General features: G+C 52.4%; 5 protein-coding genes and 1 non-coding gene across 6 annotated transcripts; 3 read left to right on the forward strand and 3 right to left on the reverse strand.

The window, feature by feature from the left end:
- Nucleotides 1-1,000: 1,000 nt before the first annotated feature.
- STEHIDRAFT_113147 (uncharacterized protein) lies at nt 1,001-3,445 on the forward strand (the record flags this gene model as incomplete). The annotated part of the gene is made up of 6 exons (XM_007306963.1): nt 1,001-1,116; nt 1,263-1,364; nt 1,503-2,302; nt 2,348-2,608; nt 2,665-3,180; nt 3,261-3,445. 6 exons carry the CDS (start codon nt 1,001-1,003, stop codon nt 3,443-3,445), a joined length of 1,980 nt encoding a protein of 659 aa, XP_007307025.1.
- A 762-nt stretch (nt 3,446-4,207) lies between these two features.
- On the reverse strand, nt 4,208-4,975 carry STEHIDRAFT_62067 (uncharacterized protein; the record flags this gene model as incomplete). The annotated part of the gene is made up of 2 exons (XM_007306710.1): nt 4,208-4,874; nt 4,929-4,975. The coding sequence occupies 2 exons, from the start codon at nt 4,973-4,975 to the stop codon at nt 4,208-4,210; spliced, it is 714 nt and encodes a 237-aa protein (XP_007306772.1).
- Nucleotides 4,976-9,351: 4,376 nt separating this feature from the next.
- STEHIDRAFT_170350 (uncharacterized protein) lies at nt 9,352-11,610 on the forward strand (the record flags this gene model as incomplete). Its single annotated transcript, XM_007306964.1, has 6 exons — nt 9,352-9,463; nt 9,640-9,700; nt 9,831-9,922; nt 10,056-10,121; nt 10,204-10,278; nt 10,400-11,610. The coding sequence occupies 6 exons, from the start codon at nt 9,352-9,354 to the stop codon at nt 11,437-11,439; spliced, it is 1,446 nt and encodes a 481-aa protein (XP_007307026.1). The 3' UTR covers nt 11,440-11,610.
- Nucleotides 11,611-12,213: 603 nt separating this feature from the next.
- STEHIDRAFT_148665 (catalase) lies at nt 12,214-14,302 on the reverse strand (the record flags this gene model as incomplete). Its single annotated transcript, XM_007306965.1, has 7 exons — nt 14,143-14,302; nt 14,021-14,079; nt 13,679-13,934; nt 13,448-13,610; nt 12,709-13,385; nt 12,507-12,632; nt 12,214-12,353 (listed from the first exon to the last, which is right to left on the reverse strand). The coding sequence occupies exons 1-7, from the start codon at nt 14,264-14,266 to the stop codon at nt 12,214-12,216; spliced, it is 1,545 nt and encodes a 514-aa protein (XP_007307027.1). The 5' UTR covers nt 14,267-14,302.
- A 2,284-nt stretch (nt 14,303-16,586) lies between these two features.
- On the reverse strand, nt 16,587-16,659 carry STEHIDRAFT_t214. Its single transcript has one exon. It is a non-coding gene; the product is annotated as a tRNA-Asp (tRNA).
- A 1,998-nt stretch (nt 16,660-18,657) lies between these two features.
- On the forward strand, nt 18,658-22,701 carry STEHIDRAFT_62168 (uncharacterized protein; the record flags this gene model as incomplete). The annotated part of the gene is made up of 22 exons (XM_007306721.1): nt 18,658-18,703; nt 18,947-19,153; nt 19,236-19,296; nt 19,363-19,380; nt 19,457-19,548; nt 19,650-19,667; nt 19,759-19,860; nt 19,976-20,121; nt 20,189-20,272; nt 20,341-20,421; nt 20,480-20,561; nt 20,618-20,663; nt 20,726-20,984; nt 21,062-21,266; nt 21,336-21,499; nt 21,586-21,713; nt 21,775-21,823; nt 21,899-21,987; nt 22,050-22,195; nt 22,266-22,319; nt 22,385-22,506; nt 22,585-22,701. 22 exons carry the CDS (start codon nt 18,658-18,660, stop codon nt 22,699-22,701), a joined length of 2,316 nt encoding a protein of 771 aa, XP_007306783.1.
- Nucleotides 22,702-22,823: the final 122 nt, after the last annotated feature.

The raw sequence follows: 22,823 nt of genomic DNA on the forward strand, positions 1-22,823 counted from the left end.
CATGCGCTAAGGAACTCTGGCAATGCCGTGGCTGGCAAGCATCTCAACACAGCCGTCACAATTTTAGCCAGTCAAGCATATCTTCGCTCTGGTGGCTCGTCAAACACTCATTTTTCCGTCTTCACACCTCTCTTTGAGGGACACTCACTCCATGTTAATGACAATATTCATCTCTTTGTTTGTTCACCCACATGCTCATCTATTTGTGCGACACTATACTCAAATACAACGACCCACGCCGTCAACCAACACCCACATCACCGACCACAAACCTTCCTCTCTACATTAAGAAGGGCACGATGTTGTCCCAGACCCAGGCCCACCAACAACTCCCCGTAATCGACCTTGGTGTACCCCACCCCGAGTCCTTCCCTCTCGTCGACGGAAAACCTCCCATCATGTCCCCGTCCCAGGGATACCTAGGCCAAAGTATCGCACTCCGAGGACGTTTGGGCTTCCGTTTCCGAAGGAGGTCGACACGAGAACGAGTGCGAGCAGGGCCGACCCCGAATGCGGGCTCATCAGTGTCCAGATCTACGCTGCCCACTGCACCCAATACAGCCTCGCCCTCCCAGTCCTCCACGCCCAATCCTATTCCCAATCGTAATCCCGCAGCTCCCACTTCCAACGTCATCACCACCTCCTCGACATCCACCACACCCACCATCACCCAACCTGCCTACGCCACCAAACCGCCTCGATATGCGCACTGGGCGATAACCAGGTACGCGCCGTCACGCGCCGTCACGGACAAAGAAGACTCGGGAGCGGGAGGTTTATGGCGAGGGAGTTTGGTTGTGTAATGCGGGTGTGCATTGAAAATCCGGATCTTGCTGCGAAGGCGGTTGAGGTGGAAGAGAGGGAGGGTGTGGATGGTGCTGGCAGTATTGGTGGTGGAAAGAGGAGCGGGACAAGGAGGTGTGTTACGTTAGAGGATAGATCAAAGGGTGAAAGTGTGCACACATGGGAGCGGGAACAAGAATGCAAATGGGAGGGTCGAATGAGCACGGAGCGGGAGCAGGAATGGGCCATCGCAGGACGCGTTGGACATGCAGGCAAAGCTGTTCAACGTGATTCACAAATCGACGGAAAGATTCAACTAGCAGCCGAAGGGAGGTCCGTCAGGAGTAGATGTCGACCGAACACAGTTTTGAGGCCTGTGATCTGCTAAGAGAGTAAGGAGAGGGAGAGGGTACGGGAGAAGGTACCGGCGGTGGAGGAGGGTGAGGATCCGATGACGCTTGGAGAGTATTTGCATTGAGAGATTTGAAGGCGAATGAGGCGGTCATTCTGGGTTGGGAGTGGGACGACGGGAATGCGATCCATGCGCTACCGGCTCTCATCGAGGCCCCACATTTTTTTTCGTGAGCATTAATTTTTTGTTATCATCCTGTGCCGTCATGCGGTTTGACTTTCATTGCGCTTGCTCAATTCTTGTCATATTTGATTTTTGGGGTCCATTCCGTGCGTTTATTCTTTGTCTAATACTTTGTACTAACCAGATCCCTATGGAACAACAGGCCACATCAAGTCACCCACCTCCGCACGCAAATGACCCACATCCTCCACTCACTCACCTCCACCTTCACGACTTGTGCCTGCGGCTCGAAATCGAAAGATTGCGCCCTACAAATGATGGCCGCGTTCGTAGATGGAGAGATTCCGGCTCCTACCGAATCCACGTATCCTCCGCACGCATACCAACCTTCCTATCCGACCTCCCACTCTTATCCGCAGAAACGACCGGGCGTGAACGGACGCGACTCAAACCACCCTCCTCTCCAGTCGCCGTATACACAGACGCCCCATTTCAGCCATCCATGGGCGAGTAACTATCATAACCCGACACCGACACCTACGACACCCTTTCCGCATTCTCCATTGGTCCCCGATTCGTACGTCCAGCCCCCGCACCTGTATCGCAAACCTCACTCCACGACCACCTCCACTTCATTTCGACCACCATCCGCCGGCCCGTCAAGTTCCAAACCTCGCTCATCCACCCACCGACCGAGCACAGATCCGAACGCTGTAGGCCCATCGAATCCGAACGTTGACCTAGGGCCGTTAGTAGGTACCCAGCGCGGCTTCAGGACACGAGAGAGGGGCGTCGAGGGATGGAGTGGCGGGATGGAGGGTGTCGAGATGGTTCCATCCAGAGATTCGGAGGAGGGATCGTCGAGGGATGTGCCAGAGGTGAGGGTGAGTCCTGCGACGCGGAGGAGAGATGTGAAGGGGAAGGAGAAGAGTGTGGCGTGGCGAGGGGGGAGAGTATGGGGAAGGGTAAAGAGAAGGCGCGCGAGTGAGGGTTCTTTTTTTTTCTCATTTTATTTGCTCATTTTGATAGACCTAGCCGCACTTCGTCGATGTCGACATTCTTCAAGATCGTGTTCCGGGTCCGTTTCTTCGCTCATGGACGAAGATAAGGTCGGCGATGACAGGATGGACAGTAGTGATATCTCGGCGAGGATACCGCCGAAGATGAGGAAGGGGTGGATTCGGAAGACTGTCCCTGTCGTGGCCAGTGGGAAGCAGTCTGTCGAAGGGTTGGACAAAGGCAAGATCAAGCAGAAGGATGGAACTGTCGAAATAGATACAGAAATGGACGGTGCGTCGACTCAGTCATCCGCCGCTGGAATACAAAGGCTGACGAACTCTTTCAAGGTCCGACATCGACAATATCGACACCGATGCCGACGGCGAGCACCATGCCTCCCCCTCCTTCCCCTAACCTGACCACCGCCGTCCCATCCTCACCTTATCCTTCCCTTTCGCCTGCGTACAAGCCTCCTTCCGCCACACATCTTCACCCATCCGATCGACGCTCCTCCGACCCACTTTCCTATCCCATCTTCGCACCTTCCATCGCCACGCCCAATTCTAACCCAACAACGAGTGGCCCTGCGATAGCGCCAGCGCCGACATCAGCCACTGCTACACCGTCACCGACCACTCACTTCGTGATGCTCTCCCTGACCTCACCACAGATCTGTCTTGGCAGCTCGACGACACAGATTGTGACTGGAACGGATCGCCCCCACGAATGCTATCGTTCAATGGATTCTAGGCGGGTGCTATGGACGTGGACGGAGACAGAGACGGATGTGGAGCTTGAGAATGCGGGGAGTCCACAGTCGCTGTCTACAGTCGAGCCATTGCGGAGGAAGGAGTCGTTGGCAGGTAGGGACTTGGAGGGGGTTGAGGAATCAGAGAGGCCTATGCAGGAAGTCTCGTCACCGGAACAATCCACTCGAACTCAGGATGTGACTCGTATCCTGAGTTCACCCACCCTGTCGTCAGCATCCACCTCCACGATACACAATTCGCAACCGCCAATTCTGAATGGTCCCATCGAATCTTCCATCCTCAAATCCCCTGCGTCGCCCGACACCGTTCATCCCACCTCCCACTCGTACTCACCGTCGCCGTCCACACCTACCAATAACCTGCGTACTGGGCGATAACAAGGCACGCACCGTCAAGGACGAAGAAGGGTCGGAAGCAGGAGTTTTATGGAGAGGGTGTTTGGGCGTGGAATGGGGGGTGCATCCGAATGCGCATCCGCGGCGAAGGCTGGTGAGGGGGAGGAGAGGGAGGATGCAGAGTATACTGCTGGTGCTGCTGGTGGGACAGGAGTGGGGGTGGGAGAAGGACCGAGAGAAGGAGGGGAGACGGGTTGCGACGGTTTGGGGAGGGTGTGTTGCGCTAAAGGATATATTAAAGGCAGTCTGGTGTGAGCGATGAAGCAGATCAACGTCTGGCGGTGAAAAGAAAGACAACCCGAGCAAGTATACGATCCGTAGGCTCCTTGGCTTGGAAGAAGTATTGGACCTCAGCGAACAGGGCTTGACCATCAGCAGTTAGAGGCAGTTGTAAAATACAGCTCTCAGCAATCTACTCGCCAAAGCAGCCCTATATTGTGCGGCGGCCTGCGCTATATAGTGTGTGTCCCATATAGTGTGTCCATAATTGATTTTTGTACGATGCAATCGCCGTACATCACGCTGTTCGAGAGCACAGGATAAGTACATTATCCGCGATGACTTTACTCGTATGCAGAGCAAACACATCTATCTCCCAAGCTGTCCACTCTCCAAGTTCCTTCGGAAGCCATAATTAAAAAGACGGTGGCAAATGGCATGCAGATGTAAGTATTAGGATTGTAAGAAGATATAACCAATGCATTAATGTAGTGTTACGGAAAGTATTATTGAAAGGCAGACACATCTGTGTATAACGACCGGTACATAGTTTCACAGGACATTACTGCATGAATCCAAACAGCCTTACGAACAATCATATCGCGGGAAGCAAGAGAAGTACCAAATTCTGCATACAATTCCCTGTCGAGAATAGCAACTTCCTGTGGCGTAAAAGGACAGTTCGGAGGTTCACAGGGCACATCAGATAATCTATCCGGACTGCCTGCAGATGCAAAAGGGTTTTCGCTCTCCCATTCCTGTGGGTTATTTTCAAGGTGGTGAGCGAGGAGTGTGGGGTTACCATGAACCTCCCAATCTATGCCGTATCCCGTGGGGTCCTCCGTAACGACCTGATCATCTGCGGTGATGTAGTCCAACCCTCTGGCGCCGAGCTCTGCCATGCCCATTAAGTACATCTCTTGGGGAGAGGCCTGACGCTGAACACCTCTCCCAGTGATAGGATGCGAGTTCCACGTAGCGACCCAGTCAGTGGCGTCGGCGTTGATAGACGCGAGAAACAGATGATGAAGGAGCCAGATATGTGCTGCCCGTTCAGGATCGAGGGCGTGTTCAATAAGATGTTCTAGCTCAAGGAAGAACTTCTTCCATTTGGCACCAAAACCGGTCGTGACATCGTACCAGAGTCGCTCAGAGCGGGTGTTGTGGACACTTCTATGAGGTAAATGAGCTTATGCTGAAAGAAAGGAGGGTAGAATGTCAACATACCGTCCCCAGATGTATGAACCACGACCTATACCCCTTGTTGCATCCATATCACGAGCAACATCGACATTCTCTGTTCCATGATCTCCACGGACGCGGCTTGGTCGTCCATACAGAGCCACACCAGCGAGAAATAGTGCCAGGACGGTGGCAGCGCGATTATTGCAGTGAACACGAAGGGCAGTGACGAGGCGAGAAAATCCGTCGATGAAACAGTGAATGACAAACTTCCAGCGTATAAGGCCTATATCGTGGAAACAGTTAGTGTTGGCAACGAATCGTACTTTTGGTGAGAAGACTGACCATGCTGTCCATCATGGTGCCAAAGCGAGTTGGGACCAGCAACTCTGTATGTTCGGCGATGGAGTCTTCGATCGCCAAAAGCATTTGTAGTACCATGAACACGCGCATAGGAGGCGGTGATGCGAGCCATTGGAACGCGATAGGCCCGGGATCGTAGACAACCATGAATCATGCGGCGGCCGAAGGTCGGGAATACTTGAAGGATTTCGGCCATGAGACGGTCGAGTTCAGTATCAGAAAGTGTGGATACGGGTGGGGTGGATGATGTGGTGGTAAGCAGAAATGAACCATCGTCTTGCTCTACTGAGTTGAAAAGAGGGGTACCAGGTTCGACCAGTCCAAGGTCAAGGGCTCGTCGACGAACGGTACGTGAACTGATTTGCAGAACACGCCCAATTGTTGTGAGCGTGGAGATATCCAGAGCAGCAGCAAGGAATATAGGATCGATCCAGATCTTTGGTCGGCCACGACCGGACTCAGAAGAGAGTGTCGTGAGGCTGAGCTGACCATCTGCCGGGTCAGACGATAGATGGACGGCATCATCGAGAAGTTGAACCATAAGCTCGATACTGTGTTGAAGGTTGCGGAATTCATCAAAGGGGATGACGTGTCGATTCTATTGTAGCATGAGAAGACAAGATCTTGAGAACTATGCGGAAAGAAGCGAACCTGTGAGCATGTGTTGAAAAACCTCATAACCTCGCGCTGGCTTCTACGCAGCTGAACATAGTCTCCCAATTGGGTACGAAGAGCGTCAGAGACCCGAGTACAGAGTCGGTGGTAGTCAAGTCTGATGTTCTGCAGAGCATCTGCCATGGCTCGGGCTTGCCACTTGTCAGAGTGTGGCGAGGACTGCAAAACAAATAATAGTGTTATAAGTTAACTACAATGGAGAGAAGGGCATTACAAGGGGACGTGGAACACACAGGAAGATCTGGTGGTCCAAAACTGGAGTCAGGGGGAAGGGCCTTACAAGTGAAAGGGGGTGTCGAATGCACAGAAAGATCCGGTGGGCCACAACTGGAGACACAGGCGAGAAGAAGGAGCATGGGAAACCTTGAACAGGAACAGATGAGTCGGACCTGTTCGGACTTTGAATGGCATGTCTCCGAGTCGTGGGCTGATATCATTCGCCGACGGCCTCGGGGTGACCAAAAACAATATATATGAATGTTTTGGATGGACCCTGGGCTTAGTGATTCAAAACATTTCAAAACATGTTGAAGCATACAAGACCATGGCCAGCTATTAGGCTGTTTTTAGGAGAACTGTTTGCTGGTATCCTCCATTATGTTGAGACACCGTACAGAGTAGTTTGAAACAAAGTGAAACGAGTCAAAGCAGATATAAGTACCACATATGTGTGTGGATCAAAATGTTTGAAGGTATGGTGGATCATGCTGAAGTAATTGGTCACCAAGTGGAATGTTGTGATACAAGCAAAACAGGGTAAACATGTGATCAAACTACGACTAGATGCCTGGAAGGGAAAATAATCGAAATGAAACATTTCGAAATGGCCAAGAATGAGAATATGAGGGCCAGACGGGTTCGTCACGCATAAGGGATGGAGATTGGCAACATACTGTCCGAAACGAACCTCCATAGGGGCCACAATAATTCAACTTCCTGTTTCTTTGTTTCGAGGTCTTCGGCCACATCGCAGTGGCCACCATTTCTTATCATTATTCGGCTAAGACGAGCGCGAGAGCAACATGAACGACTCAGCATACGAAAGGCCTGAATTCTCCTCCATTGCCCGGGCTGTTTTCCTCTTCTACGGTGCGTTCTAGGGCCCGGGACACTCCTATGGGGGTTGCCCGAAGGGCGACCTCGAAAACAGGTAAAAATATGCAATTTCAGCCTGGCGAGGGCTTAAAATATGCAAATTCTGGGAAGGGTAGGGCGCCTATTGGCGGGTTTTGTGTGGCGAGACAGGCTCGATTTTACCCTCATAACCCCACATAACCTCAACTTATCCTAACCTAGCCTAATCAGAACCAACTTCTGTCACATCTGTTGGATAGGTTAGGGGAAGGTGAGGTTAGGTTAGGTAAAAGTTGAGGTTATGTGGGGGTCTACACCAATAATTTGCCAATAATACGCAAATTTTCGGGAGACCTCGGTGCTCCTAGGCTTAAAATATGCAATTTTTCAGGAAGGCTTCGCCCTCAGATCGCGTAAAAATATGCAACTCAAACCGGGCAACCCTCATAGGAGTGTCCCGGGCCCTTGCGTTCTATTCAGTCTTCCAATTGAAGTTACGATGTGTTGATATGTGTGGCAATCAATGTTATGGACGCAGCTTTGATTATCGCTGCGAACTAGGGCTCCGACAAAAAGTCCTGAGCCAATGATACCGTGTGTTAGTAACTCGGCGGCCCCCGAGGGACTTTTTTACAGGTGTTAAAAACAGTTAAAAACAGAATATTTAAATTGATTTACATATTATATTTTCCCTCAGGACCTGCCAGTTTCGACTTACCTGGAGGGCTTTCAAAGCACTAGCGATTCTTGTGAGTGTCTCTGGCTACTATTTGAACTCCTAGAACAAGTTCTACAGCACATACACTCATGATATGTGAGGCCGTTGGCGAGAATACTCGCCGTATGTACTAGACTCGGAAGCTGTGGCTGGCGGTCAACGTCGTGGGAATAAGTTAGGGTAAAGTCATGTCTAGGTCGCGTTAGGGGCCCTAGAGGATGGAATACGACGCCAGGAGTTGGTCAGGCACTCGAAAGAGTCTTCCCTGAACGCGTATCTACTCGTCCAGACGTCAGGATTTCTTACACTTTTTTACAGATCTATATAGCACCGTTGTAGCACCGTATCGGGAGGGTTGTTAATAACAAGTTATAAACAGTTACTAACAGCACTTTTTTACAGCTGTTATTACTGCCGTTTGCATAGAAGACTGAACGCACCGTTTTTTTTTCGCGCCGGGCGTCTGATCTCTACGTGACCGTGACGACGCGGTCCGTCAGCGCTCGTCAGCGTCCGTCGAGCGCCGACCATCTTTCTTGGGCCACAGTACGACTAGTAAGTTACTGCCGTTGTCGAGGCCGGTCAGTTTGTATGCCTAGTGAGGTAGGGAGCATGAGTTTAAGGACTCAAAAGCATAGAAAAGCTACTGGTTGCGTCGAAACCACTCAGACGAGATCACTTATATCCTTGTGGTTCCATACAGAGGTAAATTTCTACCAAAGCAACTGTGGCACCAATAGATTCAAGCCGACTCGCAACCGACTCGCATACTTACCAAGTCAACACGATGCCCTGAGATGAAGCAAATTATATCGCAATTGTCTGCATCTTGTATGACACTCCCTATCCCTCTGAAGTCGAGACAGATGGCTCTGTAAATGGGCACGCTCTGAATTCTACAATACTCATCACGGCACCCCCAATCAGGCGCATGGCATATGCGGGGCGAGGTCCAATCCCGGTGCGGACAATTTTGGGTCAGAAAGTGGTTCCATGTTTGATCATGGTGCGTACATTTTCGGTCTCCCAAGTACCCCACGTCCGATCCCAAATGAGACAAAAGTGGTGAGCTCGCAGCGAGGTCCGATCCTACCATAGCCCCAGTGCGCACAAAAGAGATAAAAATGACTCGTGAGAGATCCGCTCCAAACACTCGCCGACGAGGTGCGCACATAATGACAAATAAAACACATATTTTCGAGCTCTATGCTGGGCAAGGTCCGATACGAAATGAGTACCAAATGTCCTCCAAAACAGGGCACCCGATCCGAGTGCGTACATTCCGCTCCCAAATCGGTCCGGACAAAAAGGGCAAAATCCGGCGATTTTGGATCGGACCTCCCTAGGCATATGCCATGCGCCTCCCCAATCTCGCCGCATCACTCGGTGTCCTCGGACGGCGTTGTCACGGTCACAGAGCGCCAGGCACCGCGCGCACAAAAAAAGTGTGCGTTCAGTCTTCTATGCAAAGGGCAGTAACTCCCGACTTATTGTCGGAGCCCTACTGCGAACGCTGCTGTTGTCGTTTTTGCCGCTCGCGTGAACATCTGGCAGGGATTTTATTGTGAGTTTATTCGCTGCTCTTTCTTTCTCTCAATAAGACTGGTGTTGGGTACCCCGTGGACGGGAAACACCACTATGCTCTACTGGTATGCCGATCGTTCGGGTTTGCCTCTCCCACGTCCTGGTATCCCGCAGTTTTCATCCGAATTCAGGTGGCATCGAAAACAAGAGACGTGGCACGATCACGGTCAGATTCGTGATGTTGTCATGATAATCTATCTTTGTTTCACGAAGGGTGTAACGAGCACTTCATATACCACACAAGTCCTCGTTCCTGCGATCTCGAACCCCAGCTAGACCCCGTCTCCATCCGTTCTCAGATCTACACAAGAGTAATCCTGACCTTTTTGCCCTCTCTCCTAGATGCCGCTGACCTCTTCCCTTTCGGTCTCTCCATCGCCACGCTCGCTCTCGCTATCATTATGTACGTCTCCAACTCTCCCTCCGTCCCTCTCCTGCGCGCCAGGCTGTTTCCATCATGTCTTCATTTCCTCTGCATTTGGAACTCTCGCTAAATTAACTCTTTGTCTTTTCTCCGTGATGCGGTGATCCAGGTTTATTCTCGACGTCGGCTTCGATAATGCTGTCACCGCGCGACCACCATTCGAGCTTGGTGTCAGCTGCGTGCTGACCACTTTGTGGACTGGTGGGTGTTTCTCCTGCTTTGAGATCTTTTCACTGTTTTTCTCCCTCTCGTCTGCGCTCAGCGGCACCTTTCTGCCGCACCCACGTCTCCGTTATTTTCGTCAAAGCGAGCTGACGTCGCGTTGCTCGTATAGCGTTCAACGCCTTCTCAACCTCTCGCTGGGCCAATATCCCGACCAACTGCAACGACATCCCATCCAGTGCGTTTCTTTCCCTCCCTTGCCCCTCTATCCGCCGCCTGTTTGCTTCTTGGACTTCACTGACTAGACGGCATGTGAACAGGTTACTCCGATGCACGCACTTGGTGCAAAGATGTCGGCGCGCTGAAGATCTTAGTGTGGATTAATTGGTCGATCAGTGCGTTCATTGTCCCCTCCCTCCATCCTTCCACTCCCCTATCTCGTCTATTCCCCGGACTCTCGTCCAGAGTCACTCGTCTTGCCATACTTACTGGGATCCTCGTTGTTCCCCTCCGCAGTCCTCGCCTGCTTCCTCCTGACCACGACCTACACCCTCCTCCAATCCCGCACCCACCAGAACCAAATCTGGCGCATCCCCCTCTCGCGCTTCCGCCCCGCCCCAATCAACGACATGTTCGTCAGCGCCGGCGGCATCGCAGCCTTCGATCGTGCCACCCGTGTCGCTCCCCTCTACGGCGGCAAGGAAGGGAACGAAAAAGGCGAAGGCGCAGGCGAGCTGGAGAGGAAAGGTTCTACTGGATGGTGGGCGAACGGCGGGAGTGGATTCCGCGGGAGTTTGCAGAGCGCGGTGAGCGGCGGGAAAACGAAGAGCACGAAGGGGATCCGGCGTGGGATCCTTCCTGCCGGTTCCGATACTAACGCAGCCGCTACGACTACATTGGCGGACGGGAGGATCATCGTCGGTGGTCAGGGGGCGGAACAGTTTGCGACGAATCTGAACCAAACGACCGATTATGGTGGTGTCCAGGTCGCTGTGGCGGATTATGGGTATGGGAATGGGGGTGACGATCCGTTCGCGAGGTCTCCGAGGTCGATGGGCGGGATTGGAGAGGACGGAAGGACGATTGCGACTGGCATTACGGAAGTCCCGTTGGGCTCGCCGGTCACTCTTCAACAGAACGCTACCGGTGGAGGTCTTCTGAGTCCATATTACACTCCCTCGACGCCAAACGTCGCGGGAATGGGCTATGGAGGTTCGGTCGCCGGATCTGGATCAGCAATTGGAGGGGATGCAGGGTATCCGAGGTGGAGCGGTAGTGATGCGTATAATGTGCCCAGTCCTGGAATTGTTGGGAGTGCGAGTGGATATCCGAGCAGACAGAGCAATGCGAAGACGGTGAGCGGGTACGAGGATGGCTTGTGGAGCGGGAATGGACTGGGTGAGGTGGTGTGGAAAGGAACGGGGAAGACGCAGCCTTCCGCGGCGGGTCCGTCGGCGTGGCAGCAGCAGGGGAGTGGTGGTAATGGCGGGGGAAGTCCAGGTGGGGCGGACAGTACGAGTGGGAGTGCGTACAGCGTTGGGAGCTATTATCGCTAAGCTGGTGCTGTAACGGCTGACAGTGGCCCTACTTTACTCTTCGATTTTCGTGTGTAACCGTATCTATGAACTCGTTTTCTTGGATCTTGGGAGTTCGAGCTTCCGAGGCTTAACTGCTGGACCGGGAGTGTACTTATTCTTATACATATCTTGCTTTGCCTGTATATGGCACCTCCTCAGTATCTTTTGAGACATATAGCTATTGTGACTTGGGCCGCGAAGGGAAGGCTGTCGTTTATGTGGTAAGTACCCGGACCGTCCTTGCAATAGGCCGTCCTCAGGATCGGCAACGTCAAGTCGTCCTCACACAAGTAAAGTAATAGCGATAGCAGTCGTTTGCCTGTTATAGACTCAACTATCGTCAAGGTATTCGAAGAAGCTCTCGTGGCGATTCCAAAGTGTTTTGATGGCCTGTGGCGCAGTGTGGCGCCCCGAAAGGCCCCGAACCATCTCTCCTCCCTTCGGCTAATCCCGTTTCTCAGAATCAGCAGAGCGCTTCAATAAGTTACTCCTCCGTATTTCTGGCCGCGATATCTCATGGAGGTACTGCACAAGACTCGCGACTCCCAATTCCCGACTCCTTCGCCGACGAATTTATGAATACAAACACAACGCTATAACATTGCATTTCCTTCGTCTTCCCCCATATATGTACATCGCCCATCCTACACAATCATACAAACGAAATACACGACATCAAGCTAGTAAAACACACATATAAGAAAGCACAGATCTTTGCATACACAAAACGCCTATACGCCCCGCCTCAAACGCTCAGGCCTTAAACCCAATGTTATGCTTCACCCTGACGAGCTCGGCCGCAGGCGCAGCCTTGAGCGGCTGCACGGGCGACGCCCCGAGTTTCTTCGCGAGACGGTCTGCGAAGGATTGGTCGACGGCGGCGAAGACGGAGACTATTTACGAAAGAACGAGTCAGTACGATTTTGTCGCATCGAAAGGGATGATGCAGGCAGCCGGAGGGATGGAGGGTGAAGCGAGGGCGGCGAGGGGAGGAAAGAGAGGGGAGGTATGGGGGAAGCGAGGGAAGGAAGAGAACTAAAACATACGTTGACGGTCGCGGATCTCTGCCTTCTTGATGTTCTTCATGTGGCAGTACAAGTTGTAGATGAGATGCTCGCGCTGGGTGTCGTCCATCGCCTTCGCCCAGAGCGCGCGGGGCTGCTCGAAGTCGACTGCAAAAAAACAGATCAGCACCGATCGCACCACGATAACACGACGAGGAAGGAGTGAACGTTGAAAAATACGCACGCTCGTTAATCTCGCTCAGATCGAGACGGGCGTTGCCCAAGAAAACCTCATGCTTAAAGTCCTTCTCCTCATACGGCTTCTTCTTATACGCCAACGGCGCAATCGAACTCTGATAATTCGGTCTCGGACCCTGACTAACAAACGTCATCGCCCCATCCCTCTGGAAATTCGCCACCGGCACGACAGGCGCATTAACAGGCAACTGCTGATAATTCGTCCCAAGACGATGTCTATGCGTATCCGGATAACTGAAAAGCCTGGACTGAAGCACCGGGTCCGCGGAGGGCTCGATGCCCGGAACGAGATGGGACGGCGAAAACGCGGCCTGCTCGATCTCCGCGAAATAATTCTGCGGGTTCTCGTCCAGTACGATCTTCCCCACCGGCCTCAGAGGAAACTCGGAGTGCGGCCAGACTTTGGTTAGGTCGAGGACGTTGTAGCGGAATTGTTCGGCTTGTTGGGGAGTCATGGTTTGGACGTAGACGGTCCAGGACGGGTATTTCTTGGCTTCGATGGCTTCGAAGAGTTTTTGGGTGCTGTAGTCTGGGTCGGAGCCGCCGAGGGAGCCGGCGGTGTCGTTGTCGAGGGTTTTGAAGCCTTCGTCGTGGCGGACGTGGACTTGGACGTAGACCCAGTCGCCTTCGGCGTTGACCCATTTGAAGGTGTGGCCGGAGTAACTGGTGATTGGATGAGAGTCAGGAGTTGAACGAAGGAGGATGGGAAAGACGAGAGTACGTACCCATGCATGTGGTAACCATCAGGAGTACCACGGTCGGAGAAGAGAATCATGACCTGGTGAGTCGACTCTGGGTTCTGCGAGAGGTAGTCCCAGAACATATCGGCATCCTTCAGATGCGTCTGTGGGTCACGCTTCTGGGTGTGGATGAAGTGAGGGAACTTGGCTGAACGACAGCGATCACTTCGTCAGCGCCCAACTCTCACTTCAGTGTGACTACGCAGTTGTACGCACCAGGGTCACGGATGAAGAACACAGGAGTGTTGTTGAACACCCAGTCGAGGTTACCCTCATCAGTCCTGATCTTGATCGCGAACCCACGGGGGTCACGAGCGGTATCCGGGGAACCCGACTCGCCACCGACGGTGGAGATACGCAGAGTGGTGCGGGCGCGAGTGCCGACCTTCTTGAAGAGGGAGGCGCATGTGAGGTCGGAGACGTCGTGGGTGGTTTCGAAGTATCCGTGGGCACCGAAGCCTTTCGCGTGGACCTGAGAAGGACGATGGGGGGAACCGATATAGACATGATGAGGAAACGGAAGACGGGAAGGTAAGAGAGCGGGAGCGGTATACGTACGACACGCTCAGGAATACGCTCGCGGTCAAAGTGGGCGAGAAGATCGATGTGGTGGAAGTCTGGTAGATAGACAATAGGCATTAGAGGGTTAATTGCGAAAAATGATAGAGACTTGGACGCACCTTGCAAGAGCAGAGGACCGGTCGTGCCGATCTTCTGGGCACCGTACGGTACCGCGAAGGGAGCACCGTTGGAGGTGGTGTAGGTCGCATCGTCCTTTCCTTCGAAGACTTGCTGGGATGGCATGGTGTTCTTGGTTGTGAGATGAAAGAGGGATGGGGGATGGGAGAGAGCTGTGGAGCAGGTGATGGTGTGGACAGGGGTTTATATACTTCCCGGCTGAGTCTATAGTCTCATGAAAGGATTACCACTCCGCCGAAAATGGATCATCGCCATCGCAGTCGTCCTGATTGGCGGGGGCGCACGACCTCTGCTATTTCGGCTCGATGGACGGACACGGACCATGTCTCTTTCCCGTTCTCATCCAATCGTCTCTCGTCCGATGCATTCTGTCATCGGGCGAGGCCATCACGTTCCAGGACACTAAGCCTTGGGGTGGTCACGTTGAGCGGCTAGGCTGACAAGAATTGGAGCGTGCGAGGTAGAGACAAGACATCGACGCCGTCGACTCGACCCTCCACGCAATCCCAGCCGCGGAGCAATCGCACATCAAACTCCGCTCGATGTCCGACACTGCCCTCGGCCGACCCGTCGTTCTCGCTCTGTGCCACCGACTGCCTCTTTCTGCACCATCTCTTCTCGCGGCTGTCTCGCAAGTTGTCTAACATCAGTAACGCTCAGCGTTTGTTGCGCATAGCGTATCGCACAGCAATTGATTCGGGGTCCGTAAATGGTCGCCCTGTGACCTGCTATCGACTCAATCCGCAACGGTCGCTCAATCATCTGATGCTCTCACCAAGGACACATGCCTCTTTCACTTTCCCCATCCCTTCATTGTTCTCTCTCTTCCCGTCTTCTCGCTCTTCTGATACGGTTCATACTACATCCTAGACCTCTACGAACCTCGCTGGAACGGGCTGGAACATATCTTCTCGCACTTCATCCACTCTTTCGTCCACCATGACATCACAATCCTGAGGCTACATTTCCTATCTCGTTATAGGAGAGTGCTCAGAGGCTCGACAAATCTCTTGTTCTCAGCTGCTCTTCACCTCGTTCGATCGATTTTGCTTGTGCTGGTCATCTGTCTTCTGGCCCTCCGACATTCGCCTCTTAGTCCGTCCACATCACTTTGCACTCCGGAGCCCCTGTCCTTCGACCCCTTCACGTTCCTCCATGCTCCGAACCCCTTAGTCCATCGTCACCCGCTCTCTCACGGCGCAATTGACTGTCCTAGGAGACTGTCGTGCACGTTCAAACATCAAGGCTGCCCGTCTTCCTCCGTCTTGCGCCTTCACTCTTCTCGTCATCTTTTGTGCGCCACCTTTCGCCACCATGATGAGTCCAGCGCAGTCCGATTGGCGCCTTGCATCTTAGTATCTCCGCAAACAGCACCCAGCCTTGCTCTGTTCAATCGCTCCGATGACGATTTTCTTCGTTCGACCTCGCAGTCCTCTTCATGGCCATCGCGTACATGCACCCAGCCGCGGTTGAACATTGAACGTTGCACGGTTAATGACGTATGCGGGGTAATATCAAATTCCCCTCTTTCATTTTGTTTTGAAATTTTTAGACGATGCCGATGACGTCGATGAGCCTCCTTTGCTTACTCGTTACGCTTACTGTCGAATCGGGATCACGTTGTTGACTTGTCAATGTCATGGTCGAGAGTCGAGTATTAGTCAGGCCTCAACGTCTGAGCATGGAGGGGATGAGTCGTACGATGAACGATGAACGATGACGATCTCGAGGAGAGGATAGGATGGGTTATTGGATCGGACGGTCCGGTGGTGATTCCGATGCATATATTCGACTCGGAGGTGCGTCTATCGTTGTTCTCCCTTCTGAATGACGATCGTACTTACCGTGACATGGCCTACTTCTCAAATCTGTGTAGTATGATCAAGTCTTACCCTTCCTTGTACGAGGGATCTCTTCATTTCTTGTCTTTCGGAACCTGAATGTAGAGTACATCGACGGCACTCGCTGAATAGACAGATATGCTATTATACGTGCGAGGGCTTTACTTGTAACGTCACAATGTCTCCCTCAACCGTCGCGCGCAATCCGAATATTTTCCTATGTCTCTACTCGCATAGGCTAGACAGAGAAAGCCCACACAAAGTCCTCATAGTACCAAACAGCCTCTACTCACAACAGCGATATTCCCGCCGATGACTCTGCATAGCCTGAGATGTTTATCGGGCATTGACTGGAAGAGCCTATAGCCTATAAGCATAAGTAGTAGTATACCCCCGTAAAATGCCACAACGCATCACCCAAACGGTCTTTTACATAGTAACGAAGCACAGAGCGATGCAACATGTACTTACTCGTACAGTCGCAGTGTGATCCAAAATAGTCTAACGAACTTTCCTAGCCTGCTTGAGTATGGGGCGATAATTATAAGTAGATGACTGGAAAAATGGATTCGACATGGATTTATCTCCCTGGCGGGGAGTCGAACCCCGCTCTCGCGCGTGACAGGCGCGTGTACTAATCCGATATACTACCAGGGATGAAGTTGCGCTCTCCCTGAGTAGCCATCACCAGCTGCAGCTGGTCCTCTCTTTGGGATTTAGGACTTCCGCCCCTTCCGTTTGGTTTTCTTTTTCTTTTAAGGAGAAGTTAGGGATGTGGTCTCCTGGAGGGTTAATGGGAAGGCAGTGAATAAAGTAGTAAGAATTTGGGATCGATATTTCGGTGTGGCGGGACCGGCAGTTTCCGTTTGATTCTTTCTTTTGACCACCGTCGTGAATAGGGGTTTTATGATACGGCCCCAGAGCTCATTTCTGTCTGGCCAGAGAATGCTCCACCTCGAGCGCCGGCCCCGCATATGACGAAAGCAGCAGCAGTCGGCGTATTCCGCCTCGAGCTCTCGGATGCTGCTGAAGGTGCTACAGCACATATTCTCTTCAAACGACTTCAGGTCAGGCTTTGGAAGCACGATTAGACAGGATCCCGAGAGTTGTACAAGAAGAGACGGCAATAAATAAAGAGCGGACAACACACGCTCGATGCAGAGGCGGCGCGAAGTCTCTCGTGGGAGATTTGGAACCGGGAGCCACCTCGATCTCTGGGCTCATAAAACTCTGTCCCCAGCTCTTCGAAGCGCCCGTATCATAAAACCCCTAATCATGATCGTCCCTCTTTCATCTCATGCCTTTGCGGATGTGGTCTCTCCACGATACTTATAGGCATCGTTGAACATATGTACCGTTTTGTCGTGTTCTTGGTGTCAATCATACGGAACGCTTACGGAACGCCAACAGATGCGAACGCGGCCGCCCCTGGACTCTTCGTTGCGTTTTACCGGTGTGCTAACTTGCTCCAACTCGAGCTTCATCATGATATATCGTCGTATCCGGACACACTCTATCCAAGCCGCCTACAGGCTACAAAGAAGCCGGAGGACTCGTGTCTTCCGTGGCTCACGGTCCATACAGTCTAAGAGGGCTGAACAGGTTGAACGTTGTGGCTCCAGTAAGGCTTCGAAGTCAATAGTGCTTAAATCGGGTCGGATCCTATGTCTCTAGCGTTACCAAGTAGCTGGGATTTGCATAGAGATGTATCATTGTGTTTGTTGCTCGTATGCTTGACGCGGAATGGGCTTGTTTGAGCCAGACGATGACGCGTCATATTTCTCTTCAGAGCACTCGTCTACTTCGATTGGGGAACGACTCGAAGTCGTTCTTTGTGTCTGACTGCGGGAGAGGTCCCTATATGCTACGCGCTAAATCAGACTTGCGTCTGTCTATTATGAACTCGCACCCGTATTAGCATAACATTCAGTGAGTTTTCATCCAGGATCCACACCGGACTCTCCGCGATTCACTGACTTACATAGTCCATCATTATAGACCACCACCACTCCACGTGACATCCGAACCCCGCATCAACGTCTTTCGAACCTCCAATCGCCAAGCTGCTAATACGGCACAACAGGCAATGCATCGGTTCATCCTCGGCCAAGTCCCCGTCCCAGCCGCCTCTCCGGTCCCATGTCCAACCACCCACACAACCACCAACCTTCTCTACCATACCCGTCCTCCACTCGCACGCCCCCCAACCTCCCATCAGTCCAAGAATGTCGTCGTATCTTCGGTTGAAATCTTCACCTCTCCATCTCAACGTCTCTATTTCTCCTGCGTTATCTAACCCGTCAGGATGATCACGAGCCCCATGCACGTCTCGCTGGCCCATCCGATTTCATTCCGGTTTCTAGTAGAGCGTAGGGAGGTCCCGGTGTCGTGATACTCTGATACTCTGATTCCTTCAAACAGCTGCGCGGATCGCGTGCGTGCGTCTTGGGTTATGAGTGGTTTATATGGACGGACGGTTATACTTCGCCTATACCCTGCGCTTGCGAATTGACGGCGTGCGTTGCCTGAAAGTATGCGCCCTGAGTCGTTGTGAAGTGTTAAATAGATGAGCGGGGAAGGATGATCGGCGACTGGGATACTGTTCGATTCGACGTCGCTCGTCCCTCTGCCTTTTTGTACGCGCCAAAACCCGCCATGCTTCGACGCGTTTTTCTCGGATTGTTGCCTTTGGTGGGTTCGGGTACGTGCTGATGTCCTCGCTTCGAGCTTCGATGATATATTCGGGAAAACTGATTCACCGTGTCTTTCCCCCTCACCTTTCCATCGTCATCCTGCCTACCCCATCTCTTTCCTTCTCGCAAACGCCTCATTGCCCTCGATTTCAACGTCCTCTTCTCCACCACCACATAATTCTGTTTCCAACTTCGACTCGCGCTCTTACTCGCACTGACACTCGAACGCACACCGAACTCCAACCTCTCAGCCCTCGCGCAAAGCTCCAGCGCCTACACCGACTCCGGCAACGGCATCGTCTTCCAAGGCTACACCGACCCCGTCCACAACGTGACCTATGGAATCGTCCTCCCGCCCACCACTGAGACTTCTGAAGCGACCGAGTTCATCGGCGAGATCGTGGCGCCCGTCGCAGCGCAGTGGGTTGGAATAGCTTTGGGTGGTGCTATGCTTGACAGTACGTGGATAGTTGCCATGTACTGGAAAGACATGGAAAGGAGGAGGGGGAGGCGCTGATGTGTGTGGGTTTGTGTTTGTAGATCTTCTGTTGGTGGCGTGGCCTAACGATGGCGATATCGTGTCTTCGACGAGATATGCGACGTGAGTCTGGGTCGATCTTCTCTTCCGTTTTGGGACGCAGAACTGATTCTGTTCGGACTTTTGTAGAGACTACGTGCAACCGGTGTAGGTCACCCCCCAGCGTCTCATCCATCCCGCTCCTGGTCGTTCATGGCGTTAAACTCTGTTTCGCGTTGATTAGCGAATACGACGGCCCGACTTTGACTGACCTGCCCTCGACTTCTGTGAACTCGACGCATTGGAAGTGGGTGTTCAGGTGCCAAAACTGTACTAGTACGTACCTTGATTCCCCCTGTTGACGCCTTGGCGGGTCCGATACTCTTAAATTCAGTTTGAGATGATGATGGTGCTAATCAGTGAGATTTTCGTTTCAGGCTGGTCTGGCGGAGGAAGTAAGTCCTCAAACACCGATACCCGAAAAGTCCGAATGATCGAGTTTGCATGTGTGTTTTATTCGTGGATGAACGCGAAACAAAAACATAGGTCTTGCGACGACAGGCACCGGAGTGCTCGCATGGGCCTATTCGGACGTTGGAGTCGATGACCCCTCGGACCCGCAGAGCACTTTCAGCGAGCATACGGATTGTAAGCGCGCATCCTCTCCTTTTCCTTTCGACCTTCTCCGACGCCTTGTCTTCCCGATCTCTCATCCTTGCCCACACAATGTTTGCGATCCGTTCGTTCGTGCTCCTGTCCACAGTCGGGTTCTTCGGCGAAGTCTACTCAGCGGCGCATAGCGATAACTACGATGCATACCTGACTGGAGGGACCGGGACCGCTACGACGACTACCCCAACATCGACGACTACTACGTCAACGGGCCCGACCTCCACGCCTACTGTCACTGTTTGTCATTCTACATTCTGTTTGTACTGCCGACCCAGGGCTAATCTGGCTGACTTGGAGTATACAGGGTACTCCGTACGACTACATCATCGTAGGCGCTGGACCGGGCGGTATCATCGCTGCAGACCGTATCTCAGAGGCCGGAAAGAGTGTAAGATTTGATTTGTTCGAGCTGCATATGTGAGACAATATGCTGAGGGTATTCGTGCGTGTGCCTAGGTTTTACTCCTGGAGCGTGGTGGACCATCGACGGCTGAGACGGGTGGGACGTACGATGCGCCGTGGACGGAGAGCGCTAACGTTAGTTTTACTCTGCGACTATGTTCGTGAAGGTGTTGACTCTGGCTCGTGGTCGCAGTTGACGAAGTTCGACGTCCCGGGTCTCTTCGAATCGATGTTCACGGACAGTAACCCCTGGTACTGGTGCAAGGATATCACGGGTAGGTACCTATCTGTCTAATTTGTTTGTCTACAGCTTGCTCATGCAAAGCACAAGTTTTCGCTGGCTGTCTCCTCGGCGGTGGAACATCCGTCAACGGAGCGTGAGTTCCCTTCCCACCTATCTTGGCTCGATAGTTCTAATTAGCGTGATGTGATATCACAGTCTGTACTGGTATCCCAACTCCTTGGACTTCTCCACTGGCAACGGCTGGCCATCGGACTGGCAAGACTTCCAGCTCTACCTCGACAAGATGATCGCTCGTCTCCCGAGTACAGACCACCCGTCCACAGACGGCCAGCGCTACCTGGAACAGTCGTTTAACGTTACGCAGCAGTTGCTTGAAGGACAGGGATATACACAGATCACGGTCAACGACAATCCGAACCAGAAAGACCACGCGTATGGGTATTCTGCCTTCGATGTGCGTTCTCTTTCGTTTTTTCTGTTCCCATCCGCAACGCCGTCTGAAGGAAGTGTATTTATTCTTCATGTGCACAGTTCATTGGCGGACAGCGCGGAGGCCCTGTGGCGACGTACTTCCAAACCGCCAGCGCGCGCTCCAATTTCGTATATAAGGATTACACAATGGTCAACAACGTCGTCCGCAACGGGTCCCAGATCACCGGTGTGCAGACCAACGACACTTCACTCGGCCCTAATGGGGTCGTCCCGCTCAACCCTAACGGTCGTGTCATCCTTGCTGGTGAGCTTTACGGTGAACATCTCACTCTCGCGGAACAATAGTTCTGATGGGCTATGTTGAATTGAATAGCCGGATCGTATGGTACACCCAGGATTTTGTTCCAAAGCGGGATCGGGCCCAGCGATATGTTGAGCATCGTCCAATCGAGCACAGCCGCTGCCAACTTGCCACCTGCATCCGACTTCATCGATCTTCCCGTGGGATACAACGTTTCAGACAACCCATCGATCAACGTAAGTATGCTGCCCCTCGTCCAGACGACCTAGATCCCTTAGGAACGAAGCTGACTCTTCGCTTTTTGACACTGTCGATGGTTTAGCTGGTCTTCACTCACCCATCCATCGACGCGTATGAGAACTGGGCCGATGTATGGAGTGACCCAAGGACCGCAGACGCCGATCAATATTTGCAGAATCGCTCTGGTGTCTTTGCTGGTGCTTCGCCTAAGTACGTCTCTTTTTTTTCGGGATTCTTCGTATCTATCTCATGGCGATTCCTTGTGGTACAGAATGAACTTCTGGAGAGCTTATTCCGGAAGTGACAATAACCAGCGCTACGTACGTCATTCCTTATGTCTATGGTTTGAATGCTCTAAATGACCAGTTCCTACTACCGTGCATACGTGTATGTAGATGCAAGGGACTGTTCGTCCTGGAGCTGCCTCCGTCAACACGACCTATGCGTATAACGCTAGCCAGATTTTCACCATTACCGTCTACCTGTACGTCCTCCCGCTGCCCAACATTTTTTTTGCTGAAACAATGGAAAAAATGTGCACTACAGTTCCACTGGGATCACGTCGCGAGGTCGTATAGGAATCGATGCCGCTCTGAGAGCGCAGCCCATCGTCGCACCTTGGCTAACAGACCCTGTGGACAAGGAGATATTGATCCAGGCATTGAACGACGTTGTTTCAAATATGGGCAACGGTCAGTCTTAGCCTCTTCATGTCTGTTTTCACTCCCATCGAGTGACCATGGCTCATTTGTCTTATCGCAGTAACGGGCCTGACGATGATCACGCCTGACAACACCACGACAATATCCGAATACGGTCAGTTTGGTCTTCTTTCTTGTTTGATCATCCCATGTACTGATTGTTAATCCATCGTCAATCAGTGGACAACTACGACCCGTCAACGATGGACTCCAACCACTGGGTCGGGTCCGCCAAGATCGGGACGTCGGCGACAGATGCGGTAGTCGACACGAATACAAAAGTCTTCAACACCGACAATCTAGTGAGTTTATGCTCTGCAGGTCTTCCCTTGTTAAGATTGACGCAAACACGCTGATGCCACGTCTACGATCTCCGCCAGTTTATAACAGACGCCTCGATCATACCCAAGCTCCCAACCGGCAACCCCCATGGGACACTCATGACGGCCGTTGAACAGGCTGTCGCTAAAATTCTCGCCCTGTCGGGTGGACCTTGATGATTATATAGTCAATGGGCATGGAACTGCACCCAAAACAAATTGGGACATGAGTGAGTGATAGGGAGTGTGAATCGACTTATTGCTATTCACGGTCGTGCATGCATATATGGTTCCCAGTC

Source organism: Stereum hirsutum, assembly GCF_000264905.1.
Source record: "Stereum hirsutum FP-91666 SS1 unplaced genomic scaffold STEHIscaffold_12, whole genome shotgun sequence".
NCBI classification, from domain to species: domain Eukaryota; kingdom Fungi; phylum Basidiomycota; class Agaricomycetes; order Russulales; family Stereaceae; genus Stereum; species Stereum hirsutum.